The sequence below is a fragment of the Diabrotica virgifera genome, chromosome 7, assembly GCF_917563875.1.
Source record: "Diabrotica virgifera virgifera chromosome 7, PGI_DIABVI_V3a".
NCBI classification, from domain to species: domain Eukaryota; kingdom Metazoa; phylum Arthropoda; class Insecta; order Coleoptera; family Chrysomelidae; genus Diabrotica; species Diabrotica virgifera.
Genome location: NC_065449.1, coordinates 163,156,288 through 163,172,740, shown reverse-complemented (window position 1 = coordinate 163,172,740; position 16,453 = coordinate 163,156,288). Strand labels below are relative to the sequence as shown.

Sequence of the window (16,453 nt, the reverse complement as noted above, 5' to 3'; positions counted from 1 at the left end):
TACCCCTATCCTTAAAAAGAGACTGCAGAAACTACTCCTATCCCTTGGAGAGCATGTTTTTACGATTTTCTCATTACATATGCATTTTTTTAAAACAAAATTTATATAGAATTAAATACCACTATTTTCTCTACAACTAAGGTCCTATGCATTCTTTTCATATAAGCAACCGTTACGGCACAGTGGCGCCGTAAACCTCAGAAATGCTTTGGCGGGCTCCAATTTTTGGTTTTTTTTTTTTTTTCGTCACCTATTCATTTTATGGATAACGTACTTATGGAAAATAAAAGAACACACTGTCTGCTACACATGATCTATGCATATTTTATTTTCTTTGCACCCTAAAGCACACAGTGGTGGCCCAAAATCAATGTTTGATTATTTTATTTATTAATTCTTCTTTTTTTTAGGGTGGTTCCGGGGAAAATATGGGGGTGCATTATACAAATTTATAAATAACACCAGTACATGGATAATCGCTGAAAGTTTTTTTACTCTAGCGTAGGCGGTTCAGATGGTATAAAAATGGGTTTTTTAAAATGTAACTCAGCCACTTATTTGTGATTAGTTGCCGCAGGGTTTCTTCTTAATTTTCATTACAGTTAGGAAAAAATAATTTTTTTAAAAACATCTTTTTTAAAAATTTGTCAACTTTGGGGCGCCACCCCCGCTAAACGGTAGGTGATAATATGCTGTCGGAAAATAAATAGTAGGAAATATAGTCCTTTTCATTTTACTATTAAGTACATTTTTTGCAAAACGTACAGGAAGGGCTATGCTTCACAAAAACCACAAATTACCCCCTTTAAAGGGATGAAAAGTGGGGTTCCGTGGCGAAATTTTTTAAGAAAAAGTTAGTCTCATAATAAGCACCCCTTGATATACCAAAAAAAAATAAAACCGGACTTGTGTCAATTTTGCGAGGTCCAACCTCTGTTTCCTACACTATCATTTCAAGTTGTAGATAGATATAGTAATTTTAACCGGATTTAAATACATGTTTTTGTTTTAGAATGAGTCCAAATGCGGACGGCTTATGTCCTACGAGGTATGGTTGTGCAGGGCCAACACGGGAAATGTGCCAGGGTGTTGTAAGACAGTATCAGCAGCAAATAGACGACGATCTCGAACTTATCGAAGAGGAACCCGAATCTCATGAACCACAGATCTTAAGACATACGGTTTTGTTGATTTTGTTATTGTGTTCAATGTTCGTGGTAAGTAGTACAGTTTCATTATTTCCTATAAATTTTAAATCGTAAATCGATTTTTGGTGTAGATTTTTGTCTAAACTTTTGTCAGAAAATTTTTTCTTTTAGAAAAAAAACAGCACTTCCCCAGAGTGATTCTACAGAGGTGCTCTGATGAGATTTATTTGAAATCGAAATACGTATAAGCACATGATGGAGACCCTGTAATCAAATATGTAACCAAATCTGAATCATATTTACTTTTAGTTGATTTTTATTCACTTTTTGGGCATCGTTCAAAAGTTTAAAACTATTTTAGGTATTCAAAATGAACTAGTTCGCTAAATATTATTATCACGGTGAACGACAAGTCGTGAATGCAATTATAGACTACCGTGTCGAGTATTCACCGCTCTGTTCTGCTTTATATTTACATCTTAAAAAGCGCAGAGAATAATAATTCGGATTTTAGGTTCCGTTCCTTTTAACTTGAAATTTTAAATTTGTGCATTAATGCAATATATTTTAATAATTATAAATTTAATGAATCAGTTCTAAATTTTTGCTAACTTACCATATTTAGATCAAACAAAGTGCCAAAATCGGCTAATTTGAAATATATGTGATATATTGGATGATTTATTATCTTTATGTACCAACGATTTGCCATCAATGTGTTTTAATGCTTGAGAAATGGTATATATGTAAACAGTCCCATAAGGTGTGTTCCTCAAGCATAATACAGAATCTGCCAAGGTGGTTTCATACAATTGTAGGTTTTCATAATTGCACAGGTATACGAATTTCATCCTAGACTCTAGACTATCGTTACAAGTGTAACTCTTTTGACGTCAGTATTTTGTAGAAACGCGGACTATTATATTTGGATTATATTATAATTTTTGATAACCTACCATCTATCTCTCTATTTAATTAGCCTTCTTCTGTTCAACTTTGGACATAGGTCTCCCCAATCATTTTCCATTCTTCTCTGTCTGTCGCTACAGTTATCCACCTAGAGCCCACGTGCTTCTTGACATCATCTGCCCATCTCATTTGTGGCCTTCCTCTGCTTCGTTTATATTCCCACCGTCTCCAATTTATAAAAAATTTGTTCCATCGTCTTCTTTTTGTCTTATAGTGTGTCCGGCAAATCTCCATTTCAATTTTGCAACTTCTTGTCTATTATCCCTAACTTTGGTTTTCTCTCTTATCCACCCGTTTCTTTTTTTTATCCATTAGTATTATGCTCAACATTTGCCTTTCCATTGCTCTTTACGTTTTTATGATTTTGTTCATGTTTGCTTTTGTAAACGTCCAGGTTTGGATACCGTAAGTGAGAACAGAGAGTACACATTGATTGTATACCTTGGTCTTAAGATGTGTGGATATCTTTTGTTTTTAAAGATATAACTTAGTTTGCCAAATGCCGCCCACGGCAGACTAACTCGTCTTTTTATCTCTGCTGTTTGGTTTTCCTTAAGTTTTATAATTTGACCCTTCTTCTTAAAGTTCCATCTCCTATCGGAGGTTAGATATCATAATGGCTATGGTCACTTTGTTACCTGCTGCTCTGAACAGTTGTAATGAACTACAGTTAAACCATTCTCTTAGGTTCCTCGGCCAGGAGAGGCGTCTTCTTCCTATGCTTCTTCTTCCTTGGATCCTTCCTTGCATAATAATTCTCGGTAACTCATATTTTTCTCCTCTGGTAATGTGACCCAATGACTTAGTCAATTTGTACTCTACGAGCTCCCTAGTGGGAAAGTTTTGGGGTAGTTCTGATTTCTTTCATTATATATGGATTTTGGGCTGCTGAATACGAATATGAGGTTTGCGGACAAAATTTCTTACTACTCTGGGCTAATTAGCAAAATTCATGGAAAAGTTATTTACCAGCAATTTTATTGCTGGAATCGAATTATAAGATCCTATATATTAATAATATAGGTATGCAAAGTCCGCAGATAGTGTGCTACTTTTTTTATAAACAAAATGGCGCCGACAAATCGTATTTTTTTCAATTATTGCTCTATAACTCCGAAGATTTTAACTTTACAACAAAAACACCCAAATAAACATTCACCGTAATTAAATTCTGCATAGAGATATGTTTTTCACGATTTGCTTCGACGAAAATTTTCCTCGGAAAATGCGGGTTTTCCTAACAAAAACTCTAATTTTCAAATAAAGTTTTAGGTAAGTAATTATTAATCAATAATTAAATAACTTAGTGACATCAAAGCTTTCTTGGTATAGATTGTAATTCCAGAAGCCGGTGATAATTAAACGAATATTTTAGCAACAATTCAATTGTTAATTAACAATTTACGATCGCAATAATAACCAAAATAATCATGATACATTGATCAAACTTATAAAGATTATAAAGATGAGATGCTTATTTAATATTTTATCGACAAAATATAAATTTTTCTTTTTTTTGCATAATCTTTAAATTTAAAAAAAAATAGTTATAATACGCTGGTCTAATTAGTAAAGTACAAAGAAAGGTTATTTACCAGCAATTTTATGCTGGAATCGAATTATAAGATCCTATATATTATTAATATAGGTATGCAAAGTCCGCAGATAGTATGCTACTTTTTTTATAAACAAAATGGCGCCGAAAAATCGTAGTTTTTTCAATTATTGCTCTATAACTCCGAAGATTTTAACTTTACACCAAAAATACTCAAATAAAAATTCACCCCAATTTAATTCTACATAGAGGCATGTTTTTCCCGATTTGCTCCGACGAAAATTTTCCTCGGAAAATGTGGGTTTTCCCAACAAAATCTCGAATTTTCAAATAAATTTTTTGCGCCAGTAATTATTTATCAATAATTATATAGCTTGGTGAAATAAAAGCTTTCTTGGTATAGATTATAAATTCAGAAGCCGGTGAAAATGAAACGAATATTTTAGCAACAATTCAATTGTTAACTAACAATTTACAGTCGCAATAACAACCAAAATAGTCATGAGACATTGATCAAACTTAGAAAGATTATAAAGGTGTGATGCCTATTTAATATTTTGTCGACAAAATATAATTTTTTCATTTTTTTGCATAATCTTTAAATGTTTAAAAAAAATTGTTATAAACAAATTAACATTTCTCAGAAATTGTTTATTATATTCTAATTTAAAAAAATACTTAAAATGCGTATTTCGTAGGTCTTGAAAATGAATGCTTTAAAAAATGTTTCCTACCATTTGCAAAAAAGTTCTGAAACAGCAAAGTAAATATACGATTTCTCCGTTGTTTATAATTTGTTTTAATTGTTTTAAAGCTTAAAAGTGAGTCTATGGTACAATCTAATTACAAAGAATGTGAAAAATTAGTGCAATGGTTATATTTTAATCAAAGATTAAAAATACTTTTTTTGTAATTTTTAGCGCAAAAGTAGGCCTGATACAGAGTCGGAGCTAAAATGTTCACTCGAAACGACTGACACGCAGCATACATTATTTATTAAAAGTGTACGTCGCGCGGCCAGTCGTCGCTCCGAGTGAAAATTTTAGCTACAGTACTGTATTAGTCTACTTTCGCGCGTGTAAATTACAAAAAATATATTTATAATCTTTAATTAAAATATAACCATTAAACTGATAATCGATATTTTTTTGTAAATAATTAGCTTGTACTTTAAACTCACTTCTACGCTTTGAAAGAATTAAAAAAAATTATAAACACCGTAGTAATCGTATGTTTACTTTGCTGTTTCATAACTTTTTTGCAAATTGTATTAGTCTACTTTCGCGCGTGTAAATTACAAAAAATATATTTATAATCTTTAATTAAAATATAACCATTAAACTGATAATCGATATTTTTTTGTAAATAATTAGCTTGTACTTTAAACTCACTTCTACGCTTTGAAAGAATTAAAAAAAATTATAAACACCGTAGTAATCGTATGTTTACTTCGCTGTTTCATAACTTTTTTGCAAATGGTTGCAAAAAAGCATTCATTTTCAAGATATTTGAAATGCGCATTTTAGCTATTTTTTAAAATTATAATATAATAAAAACTTTCTGAGAAACGTTAATTTGTTTATAACTATTTTTTTTAAACATTTAAAGATTATGCAAAAAAAGAATGTGTGTGTACTTTGTACGCACGTAAGAAGTTATACTTCTATTATATGATTATATGATTATAAACGAAATTAATATACTTTTTATTTATATTTTATTTAAATATTAAATTAATTTATACTTAATACTTCTCAAACATTTTTATTAAAACAGTGCCAAAAATTAAAATAATAAAAAAATAAAACACACACAAACACATTAAAAATGCCACAAATGATTTCTGAACATTAATTGTCGGAAAAATTTTTAACTAAATACGTATTTTCTGAAAATAAAATTATATAATAAATATACTTACAATCATAAAATGTATAAAAAAAAATAAAAAAATAAAAGTTTCTATTGGGATTCGAACCAACTTACCACGCGGCTGGTATTTGCGTTGTATTGGGATTCACCCGCATTAAAACTGCACCACAGAGGCAGCTTGTCATTATGTGCGAAGATCGTCTAACTAAACAGATTAACCTTTTGACATTTTTAACTTATGTAAATCAAATTATTTTGATTTTGAATTGAAATGATTTAGAATTGAAAAAATAAAACAAAACATAGGGTAAGAAGACAATATATTAGGTGAATATTGATATAAATTTTGATGGTAATCAAATTATGTAAAAAAAAGTATTACATACTACTTATGTATTTTGGTAGGTTCAAGGTAGGTATCGGAGCCCGTATAACGACTAATACATTTCGCAATCACTTGCGTCGTGCAAAGTGGCTATGTTCAAATATCATAACAAAATTTGATCAACTATTTATAAAACACTTACCAGTGAAAGATTCTTTAGCTTTGAATAAGCGAGATCTGCGGCACTCATACTAGGCACAGTTTGATGAGCTTTCACATTGGCATGCAACAATCATCTCTTCTATGTAAATAAGTCCAAAAATATAATATGAAAACTATTTAAAAAGGCAGTATAACCATTAACTAACTTTTTGTTTGTTGTTTCTCTTCCTACAAATTTTAAAACGCAACAAGCATACATTATAACCAAACACAGTCCCACAGCTGTGCCACAGCTGCCATATTGGATAATTTTTGTCATGTCATTTGAACATCCAATCAGAACAAAGTTATAATGCGCATGCGCCCGGTCGCTAGGTTTTCCCATATAAAATTTCACCGTCATTACGCCCGTAAAGAAGTATAACTTCAAAAATAAAAAATTTATATTTTGTCGATAAAATGTTAAATAGGCATCTCAACTTTATAATATTTCAAAGTTTGATCAGTGTATCATAATTATTTTGGTTATTATTGCGACCGTAAATTATTAATTAACAATTGAATTGTTGCTAAAATATTCGTTTAATTTTCACCAGCTTCTGGAACTATAATCTAAACCAAGAAGGGTTTTAAGTCACCAAATTATTTAATTATTGGTAGATAATTATTTATCTAAAACTTCATTTGAAAATTAAAGATTTTGTTGGGAAAACCCGCATTTTCCGAGGAAAATTGTCGTCGGAGCAGATCGGGAAAAACACGTCTCTATGCAGAATTTAATCACGGTGAATTTTTATTTGGGTGTTTTTGTTGTAAAATTAAAATCTTCGGAGTTATAGAGCAATAATTGAAAAAAAACACGATTTTCGGGCGCCATTTTGTTTATAAAAATAGTAGCACACTATCTGAGGTCTTTGCATACCTATATTATTAATATATAGGATCTTATAATTCGATTCCAGCAATAAAATTGCTGGTAAATAACTTTTCCCAAAAATGGCCTATTCTCCGATAATCAGCCCAGACTATACCGAAACATTGAAAAAATCGCGAGAAAATCGAAAAATTTCAGCTTTTTCCGCTTTTTTGCTCAAATCTCGAAAACTGTTAACTTTTAGTAAATGTTCTGTTAACAGAAATTAAAGTACTTAAAATTATCTACAAACATCACTATTTACTTTTTTTTTTCAGACGAACCGTTAGGTATAAAGGGCAAGTTGTAGATTGCCAATTTTTAACGGTCTCGGCAAAACCCACTTTTTACATTCCAAAACTTTATTTTTTATTAGAATGGTGTCATTTGATAAATTTCTCCTAGTTTTCTGTACAAATAATAAATGTTAGTTCATAATATGAATATGGTATGTCTCTTCTCACAGCTTCCATGAATCCATTCCATCCTAAAATACCGAGGATGTCTCTGCTTTTCCCTTAGAGCCACAAAAGATCAGGCACAGATGGAGTCACAGTTTCAGTCGGTGTGAACATTCCCTTCGGATCTTGATTTCTGATAAACCTTGAGGTTTTGTCCTTTCAAAATGTATTAGTTGAACAGCTTTCTGATTTCCATAAACCTCAGGTGAGGGTTTAGTTTTTAGCCGAGGAATGGATTGGTTAGGAGCTATTGCATGTTTTGGCGCAATACAAGAAATGCCACCCATGACGTAAAAAGTGTGGTATCCGTCGATTGTATGTTGTACGTTAACCCTTTCTGTCCCAACGCTGCATATATATTATGTTTTTGAAAAAGTGGGTCTGTATTCCCAGCCGCCGTATATATACGTTCAAGGTGTTATGGTCTCAATTTACCAAAGCCGAAAATATGCATTGCTTATAAAATTTTAGACTCATTGGTGTCCCATTGCCGTAGAAATATGTCCGAAAATGTTAGATTATTGTTCCCAAAGCCCCAAAATGTTGGCACCTAAGACAGGTCATGCGGACCCATTGCCGTATATATTTGTTCACATATTTTAGATATATGCTATATTGTAGCACTGGTGGCAACGCTTATAGGTAGCTGCTCTAAGGTGAAGCGTTTGTAGCCACAGAAAAGACCAGAAAAAAAGAGCTAATCGAGATACATGTGTGCAAGATGCGGAGTCGGCGTTTGCGTAGTAACATGTTTTCAGGAGTACCACACAAAAGAAAACTTTTAATGTTAATTTACATTAGGTACATTATTTGTTTTAAGTTAGTTACATTTTTTCAAGTTGGTTTTGCTCTCTGATGAGTACTTTTAAAAAGAAAACGTTTAAGTTGGTTAAAAAAACTCATTAAAAAACATGTTTTGGTTATTTATTTGTTTATTTATATACGACGTATATATAAGGCAATGGGACTCTAAGCATGAAAAAACCGTGCCGTGCTTTACACAGCAGGTGTACGACAACGCTGATTTTAACGTACATACAATCGACGAATACCACACTTTTCACGTCATATGTGGCATTTCTTGTATTGCACCAAAACATGCAGTAGCTCCGAAGCAATCCATTCCTCGGATAAAAAAGAAACCCGCGCCTGAGGTTTATGGAAGTCAGGGAGCTGTTCAACTAATTCATTTTAAAAGGACAAAACCTCAAGGTTTATCAGAAATCAAGATAACAGATCCGAAAGAAATGTTCACACCAACTGAAACTGTGACTCCATCTGTGCCTGATCTTCTGTGACTCTAAGGAAAAAGCAGAGACATTCCCGGCCTCTCCGGAAGCAGGACGGAATGGACTCATGGAAGCTGTCACAAGAGACATACCATGCCTATGAACTAACATTTATTATTTGTACAGAAAACTAGGAGAAATTTATCAAATGACAGCATTCTAATAAAAAATAAAGTTTTGGAATGTAAAAAGTAGGTTTTGCCGAGACCGTTAAAAATTGGCAATTTTTAACTTGTACTTTAGACCGAACGGTTCGTCTGAAAAAAAAAGTAAATAGTGATGTTTGTAGATAATTTTAAGAACTTTAATTTCTGTTAACAGATCATTTACTAAAAGTTAATAGTTTTCGAGATTTGAGCAAAAAAGCGGGAAAAAACTGAAATTTTTCTTTTCTTTCGCGATTTTTTCAATGTTCCGGCAAGAAATTTTGTCCGCCAACCTTATATTCGGATTCAGCAGCCCAAAATCCATATATAATAAAAGAAATCAGAACTACCCCAAAACTTTCCTAGTCAAAACACAATTTTATTGAATCACAAATAATTTGACCCAGATATACTACTTAAGTTCTACTAAGTCTACTTAAGGCCGGCCATTGGTAATGTTATAAGTATAGGCGATCCCATCACCTTTATAAAGTACACCACTCATAATCTAGAGCAAATATGTATACCGAAAAATGCTTAACCTACTATCAATATATCTCGCTAATTACAGCCATATTTTTGCTATCCTACCTGTTGTGTACTGTTTATAAAAAAATGTGAAAGTTTTGCTTTTTTCTCAATAAATATAAGAGCGTTTATATCTAAATTACTCAAGTATTTAAATGAATTTCATGATAAAATTTCGTCTAGCACTAATATATATGTAATGAAAGGAAGTAACGTTAAAAAAATGTGAAGTAATAAAGTACTTTTTGCGTGGTGTACTTTTAAAATAAATTTCTTCAATTAATAGAAATTGGCATGTGAAATGTAAATCTTGGACATATAATACGAAAAGAGTATAGGAATCTGTAAGAATCTAAGCTCTGTTAATGTAGCCATTATGTATAAGATGGCGCTACGAAAAAAATTATAAAAACCTAAAAAATTCAGGAGCGTAATAGCCCGTTTGAAACTTTCCTTTGGAAATTTCGGTATTTGACCTAGGGGTCCGGACAAAAAATCCCCACAAATTATACCGGACAAAAAATCCCCACAAATAATCCCCGGACAAATAATCCCCACAAAAAATCCCGGACACATAATCCCCACAATTTTTTTGGCAAAATATCCCCGCAAAAAATCCCGGACAAAAAATCCCCAAGAAATATTTTTGCCGAATAAAGTTGTCAAATGAATGCTTATAATCTAAGAATGCTACTAAAGATGAGAAATTTATACTGTCTGGCCGTCGGTACGTCCGACCGCGCATATAACTACTCGTCATTATGCCAGGTAGAATGGCAAATGAGGTGTCGAATGAACGGTTATAATCCAACGATGGTACTAAAGATGAGCAATTTGGTCCGTCGGTCTGCCTGACCGCGAATATAACTCCTCCGTCACTGTACCAGATAGAATGGCAAGTGAGGTGTCGAATGAAAGCTTGTAATCCAAGGATGGTACTAAAGATAAGAAATTTGGTACGTCGGTCTGCCTGACCGCGAATATAACTCCTCCGTCACTGTACCAGGTAGAATGACCAATAAGGTGTCGAATGAAAGCTTATAACCAAGGATGGTACTAAAGATGAGAAATTTGACCAATGCTGTCTGTTCATCTGTCCGTCCGACCGCGCATATAACTACTCGTCATTATGCCAGGTAGAATGGCAAATGAGGTGTCGAATGAACGGTTATAATCCAACGATGGTACTAAAGATGAGCAATTTGGTCCGTCGGTCTGCCTAACCGCGAATATAACTCCTCCGTCACTGTACCAGGTAGAATGACAAATGAGGTGTCGAATGAAAGCTTATAATCGAAGGATGGTACTAAAGATGAGAAATTAGACGAAGGCTGTCTGTGCATCGGTCCGTCCGACCGCGAATGTAACTACTCCGTCATTATGCAAGGTAGAATGACAAATGGGGTGTCGAATGAACGGTTATAATCCAACGATGGTACTAAAGATGAGCAATTTGGTACGTCGGTATGCTTGACCTCGAATATAACTCCTCCGTCACTGTACCAGGTAGAATGAGAAATAAGGTGTCGAATGAAAGCTTATAACTCGGGATGGTACTAAAGATGAGAAATTTAACCAAGGCTGCCTATCTATCTGTCCGTCCGACCGCGAATGTAACTACTCCGTCAATATGCCAGGTAGAATGACAAATGAGGTGTCTAATGAACGGTTATAATCCAACGATGGTACTAAAGATGAGCAATTTGGTCCTTCGGTCTGCCTGACCGCGAATATAACTCTTCCGTCACTGTACCAGGTAGAATAACAAATGGAGTGTCGAATGAAAGCTTATAATCCAAGGATGGTACTAACGATGAGAAATTAGACCAAGGCTGTCTGTCCATCGGTCCGTCCGACCGCGAATGTAACTACTCCGTCATTATGCCAGGCAGAATGGCAGATGAGGTGACGAGTGTACTCTCGCACGGCGTGCGGGAAAGTAAAATACCTTGTCATATGGCATTATAGTATATTATAATACATGCAATAAACTAATATTTAGATATTATTTACTAATTTATTTCAAATTAGCTTATTGTGCTCATGTTTTAATGAAATTAGCGCGATAATTCGATAAAATAAAATTATTTTGACATAATATTGCTCATCTTTAGTACCATCGTTGGATTATAACCGTTCATTCCACACCTCATTTGTCATTTTACCTGGCATAATGACGGAGTAGTTACATTCGCGGTCGGACGAACAGATGGACAGACAGCCTTGGTCAAATTTCTCATCTTTACTACCATCCTTGGTTATAAGCTTTCATTCGACACCTTATTGGTCATTCGACCTGGTACAGTGACGGAGGAGTTATATTCGCGGGCAGGCAGACCGACGGACCAAATTGCTGATCTTTAGTACCATCGTTGGATTATAATCGTTCATTCGAAACCTCATTTGTCATTTTCCCTGGCATAATGACGGAGTAGTTACATTCGCGGTCGGACGGACAGATGGACGGACAGCCTTGGTCAAATTTTTCATCTTTAGTACCATCCTCGGTTATAAACTTGCATTCGACACCTTATTTGCCATTCTACCTGGTACAGTGACGGAGGAGTTATATTCGCGGTCAGGCAGACCGATGGACCAAATTGCTCATCTTTAGTTCCATCGTTGGATTATAACCGTTCATTCGACACCTCATTTGTCATTCTACCTGGCATAATAACGGAGTAGTTGCATTCGCGGTTGGGCGGACAGATGGACAGACAGCCTTGGTCAAATTTCTCATCTTTAGTACCATCCTTGGTTATAAGCTTTCATTAAAATACAGAGACATTTTCATTCTAAAATAGACAATTAGACATATTTGAGTGATATAATTGTTCTTCCCTGGTATAATTTTATAATATTGGGACATGAGAAGTAGGTAACAAACTATGATGAACCAATATGCGAAATAGATTTCTCCAATACTTTTGGTTTAGATTTTACCACGAGATACGAGCACAGTATTTATCCGAGTAAAATTTTCAGCGAGACCACCTAGAAAATTAAAAGTTCGCACCCGATATATAAAACGATTTCGAGTCGTCTTAGCGAGGCTGCACCTGCATACCTCTCTGTACTGATTAAGAACCAAACTAAACTATATTATATCGGCCGGCTATGCGGCATGCGGCCTCACTTAGATATCTATTGCGTTATTTCTCCGATAGAGGCAGCATCTCTCGGGAAAGAATCTTTTCTTTCTGTTGCACCGAAAGTAGGGGACCTCTCTTTCATACAACGGCCGGCCTTAAGTTGGAAACATATGGGAAACTTTTTTATTATTAATTTTACGAAAAAAAGTTATTCTTCATAAAAAGTTCTGCATGCTCTAAAACGTAAGACTCAATCATCAGATATCAAATTTTATCAATATTATACGAGGTATGTCAAAAAATATGAATTTCGTTCAAGGGTAAAGTACCTTTATTTCTCTGAATATCGAAAATTCTTATTATGCAAAGTTGTTTGGAATTAAAAACTAAGATCAAATATGCAATTACATGCTTCTAATTGAAAAAATAATATTTTACAAATTTTTCTCAAATTTATGAATACCCAACATCGTTTTTATTTATGACAAATATGATAACTCTTTTATTATTCATTTTACGAAAAAAAAAAGTTATTCTTCATAAACACTCAGCATGGTCTAAAATCTAAGATACAACCATGATATATCAACTTTTATTAATTTTATACGAGAAGTGTTGAAAAATTATAATTTCGCTCATGAGTATAGTACCTTTATATTTCACAATATTTCAATTAGAAGGATGTAATTGCATATTGAAACATAGTTTTTAATTCTAAACAACTTTTTGTAATAACAATTTTCAATATTGTGAAAAATAAAGGTACTTTACTTCTGAGTGAAATTCATATTTTTTGACATACCTCGTATAAAAATGTGAATAATTAATAAAATGTGATATCTGATGGTTGCATCTTAGATCTTGGGACATACAGAGCTTTTTATAATGAATACCTTTCTTTCCTAAAAGTAATAATAAAAGAGTTATCCTATGTGTAATAAATAAGAACGAAGTCAAGTATCCATAAATTTGAGGAAAATTTGGAAAATATTTTTTTTAATTAGAAGCATGTAATTGCATATTTGATCTTAGTTTTTAATTCCAAACAACTTTTCATAATAAGAATTTTCGATATTGAGAGAAATAAAAGTACTTTACTCTTGAACGAAATTCACATTTTTTGACATACCTCGTATAATATTGATAAAATTTGATATTTGATGATTGAATCATAGGTTCTAGAGTATGCAGAACTTTTTATAAAAAATACCTTTTTTCGTAAAATTAATAATAAAAAAATGTCCCATATATTTCCAACTTAAGTAGACACGCTGTATATAAACGTGAACTTGTTCTATTTTATCTTGTCCGATTCTCATTGTGATGTCCTCATTCTGTAATTGTTATCATTTTGGTCTTGCTGTAATTCATATTAAGGCCTATCTTTTCAGCTTCTATGTCCAGTTCTTTCATTTCAAACAATTCTTCTTTTTTATCGGTTATCAATACGATGTCATCAGCGTACCACAGGTGGTTCAAGCGTTGTGCATTCTAATCTTTTAAAAATGTCTTCCAGAGCCTGATTGAAAAGTTTCGGTTATATTGTGTCACCCTGTCTCATGCTTCTATGTATTTGTATTGATTGTGTTCCTTCATATACTTTATGTTGTTCTGAAGCTATTTCCTTGTGGCATTTTTATAATTACGTATTTTTTATGGGAAATAAGCCACAATTTTACTAAAAAATGAATTTATTAACGTTTCGAAGCCCAAATCGGGTTTCGTTGTCAAAATACAAAATACTATTAAAATAAAACAAACATGTTGTTGCTAAGTAAAAAAATTCTTCTAATAATTTATTTAATCTGACTCATTTATATTGGCAATTCAGACGTATATTATACATTTTAAAGTAGAAGACTTTAAAAAGATATCGCCAATATTTATGAGTTGTGTTCCTGGGACGACTTTACTAAAAGATAGTTCATTCGATTACATGAAATCAATCCCAACTCAATTAATAATAACGTTAATAAATTCATTTTTTAGTAAAATTGTGGCTTATTTCTCATATACTTTAATTGTTGTTTTGGCTTCCTTATATATATATATATATATATATATATATATATATATATATATATATATATATATATATATATATACAGTCGAACCTGCTTATTAGAATACCGGTTGAAGGAATATCCTGCTTTAAGGAATAAAAATTTCAGGTCCCGAATCGTTTCTACTAACCGCTAATGATCGGTTATTAGAATATCCCGGTTATTGGAATACTTTTGCTTGGCACGAAGGCTATTCCAATAAGCGGTTTCGACTGTATTTATATTGGCTATTAGGTCTGTATATCTGTGGTCAATTCTGCTGTTAATCAAAGAACTTTTCACTGCTCAATGTTCGACACGAAAGCCTTTACGAAAGCTATATATAAAAGAATGTGGTATTCATTTGCTCGTTCTATAAGGTTTTTATACTTAATGAATGGTCACTTGTGCTAAATCCCTTTCTAAAACCAGCTTGTTCTTTCGACTGGTATCCGTCGAATTTTATCGTCAATCTATTGGTTAAAATTTAAATGTTAGGAGTTTATACTACATTTCATTGAGTAGTATTATAGGACGGTAGTTTTTTATATCTGCTTTGTCCCCTTTCTTGTGTAGGATAATGGTTGAGGATTCCTTCGAATTGTTTGGGATTATTTCTTTTAATATCGTGTTAATAGGGGAATGGGGAGTATTAATTACCACTTTTCCACCATATTTCAGCATATCTGCAGTTATTCCGTCTTTTCCAGGCGATTTGTTGTTTTTCATTTCTTTCAATGCCTTCTTTATTTCTGATTTTCTTATTTCTGGCTGTAGCTCTGAGTTGACATTTTTATTTTCGACTTAAGTTGGGTTTTAATTTCTTCTGATGGTTCTTTTTTGTTTTATATAATTCTGAGTAGAAATGGTGGATTATATTTATGATATCGTTTTTAATGTTTGTTTCTACTCCGTTTACGTCTTTTATTTTGTTTATTTCAAATCTGCCTAGTTTCGGTCTTAAGCATTTCATATTCTTGTTGTTCTGTATTACTTCTTCTATTTTTATTTCTTGTTCTTTTCTCTTATTTTCTTTTATCATTTTGCGTATTGTTCTATTGATGTTTACATATTCTATAGATTTCCTTTTGCCTTCTTCGTTCAGCTTTCTTCTTTTATCCATAAGCTTCTTTGTTTCTTTTGATACATAGTTGTTCTTTTTTACATCCTTTTTTGCTATTTCTTTTCCTGATGTAACCATCGTTGCTGTAAGTATGTTGTCTATTTCGTCTATATCTGTATAATCACTGTCTAATTTTGAGTAAGTTGTTCTTTTAACAGGTCTTTGTATTTGTATGAGATGTCATAGGCATATCAGAAACTCGACGAAAAGAATAGTAATTTTGGCGTAGGATTCATAATAAATAAAACCATAAGTAAGCATGTTCAAGTTATCAAAGGTATATCAGATCGTGTCGCCTATGTCAAACTTAAAATAAGAAGAACACCAATTAAAATTATAAAGTGCCAAAGGCATGAATTTAACGATATTTACTTAACGGAATTTAATAAATTGAACATAATATTAATCATACAATAACCAAGCCACAGCGAAGCGTGGCCGAGTCAGCTAGTGTCGGAAGTAATTGTGGAAGATGTACACTGGTTACTTATTTCATTTAAATTTGATTGATTATTTAATCATTTATAAAAATAATAAAAGATAGCAAGTTAAGGATTTAAGAAAACAAAAAATCTTAATGGCAATTAATTAAAAATTAATTAAAAATCTTGTCATTCGCGGTAAACGTAAAAAAATGATAGAAGCGAAGATAGCCGCAGTTTTAGTGACGTCAATCTAAAGTAGTATGATATACCTGCATCTGAAAATAATGTTGTTTTTAGTATTTATTTACAATTTCATCACATTTTCTTACCTTTTAAATCTTCCATGGGTTTTAACAAATGTTTCAAAATTGAAATTAGCCAAATCGGTTCAGTCATTCTGGAG

General features: G+C 32.6%; 1 protein-coding gene across 1 annotated transcript in view; it reads left to right on the top strand.

Annotated features, from left to right (window-relative positions):
- Positions 1 to 16,453, top strand: part of LOC114341748 (integral membrane protein GPR155) — a 116,722-nt gene that overhangs the window by 86,323 nt on the left and 13,946 nt on the right. Inside the window, exon 12 of the mRNA XM_028292561.2 lies at positions 1,013 to 1,217. Within this exon, the coding sequence (XP_028148362.2) occupies positions 1,013 to 1,217 (205 nt within the window). The remainder of the gene's footprint in view (positions 1 to 1,012; positions 1,218 to 16,453) is intronic.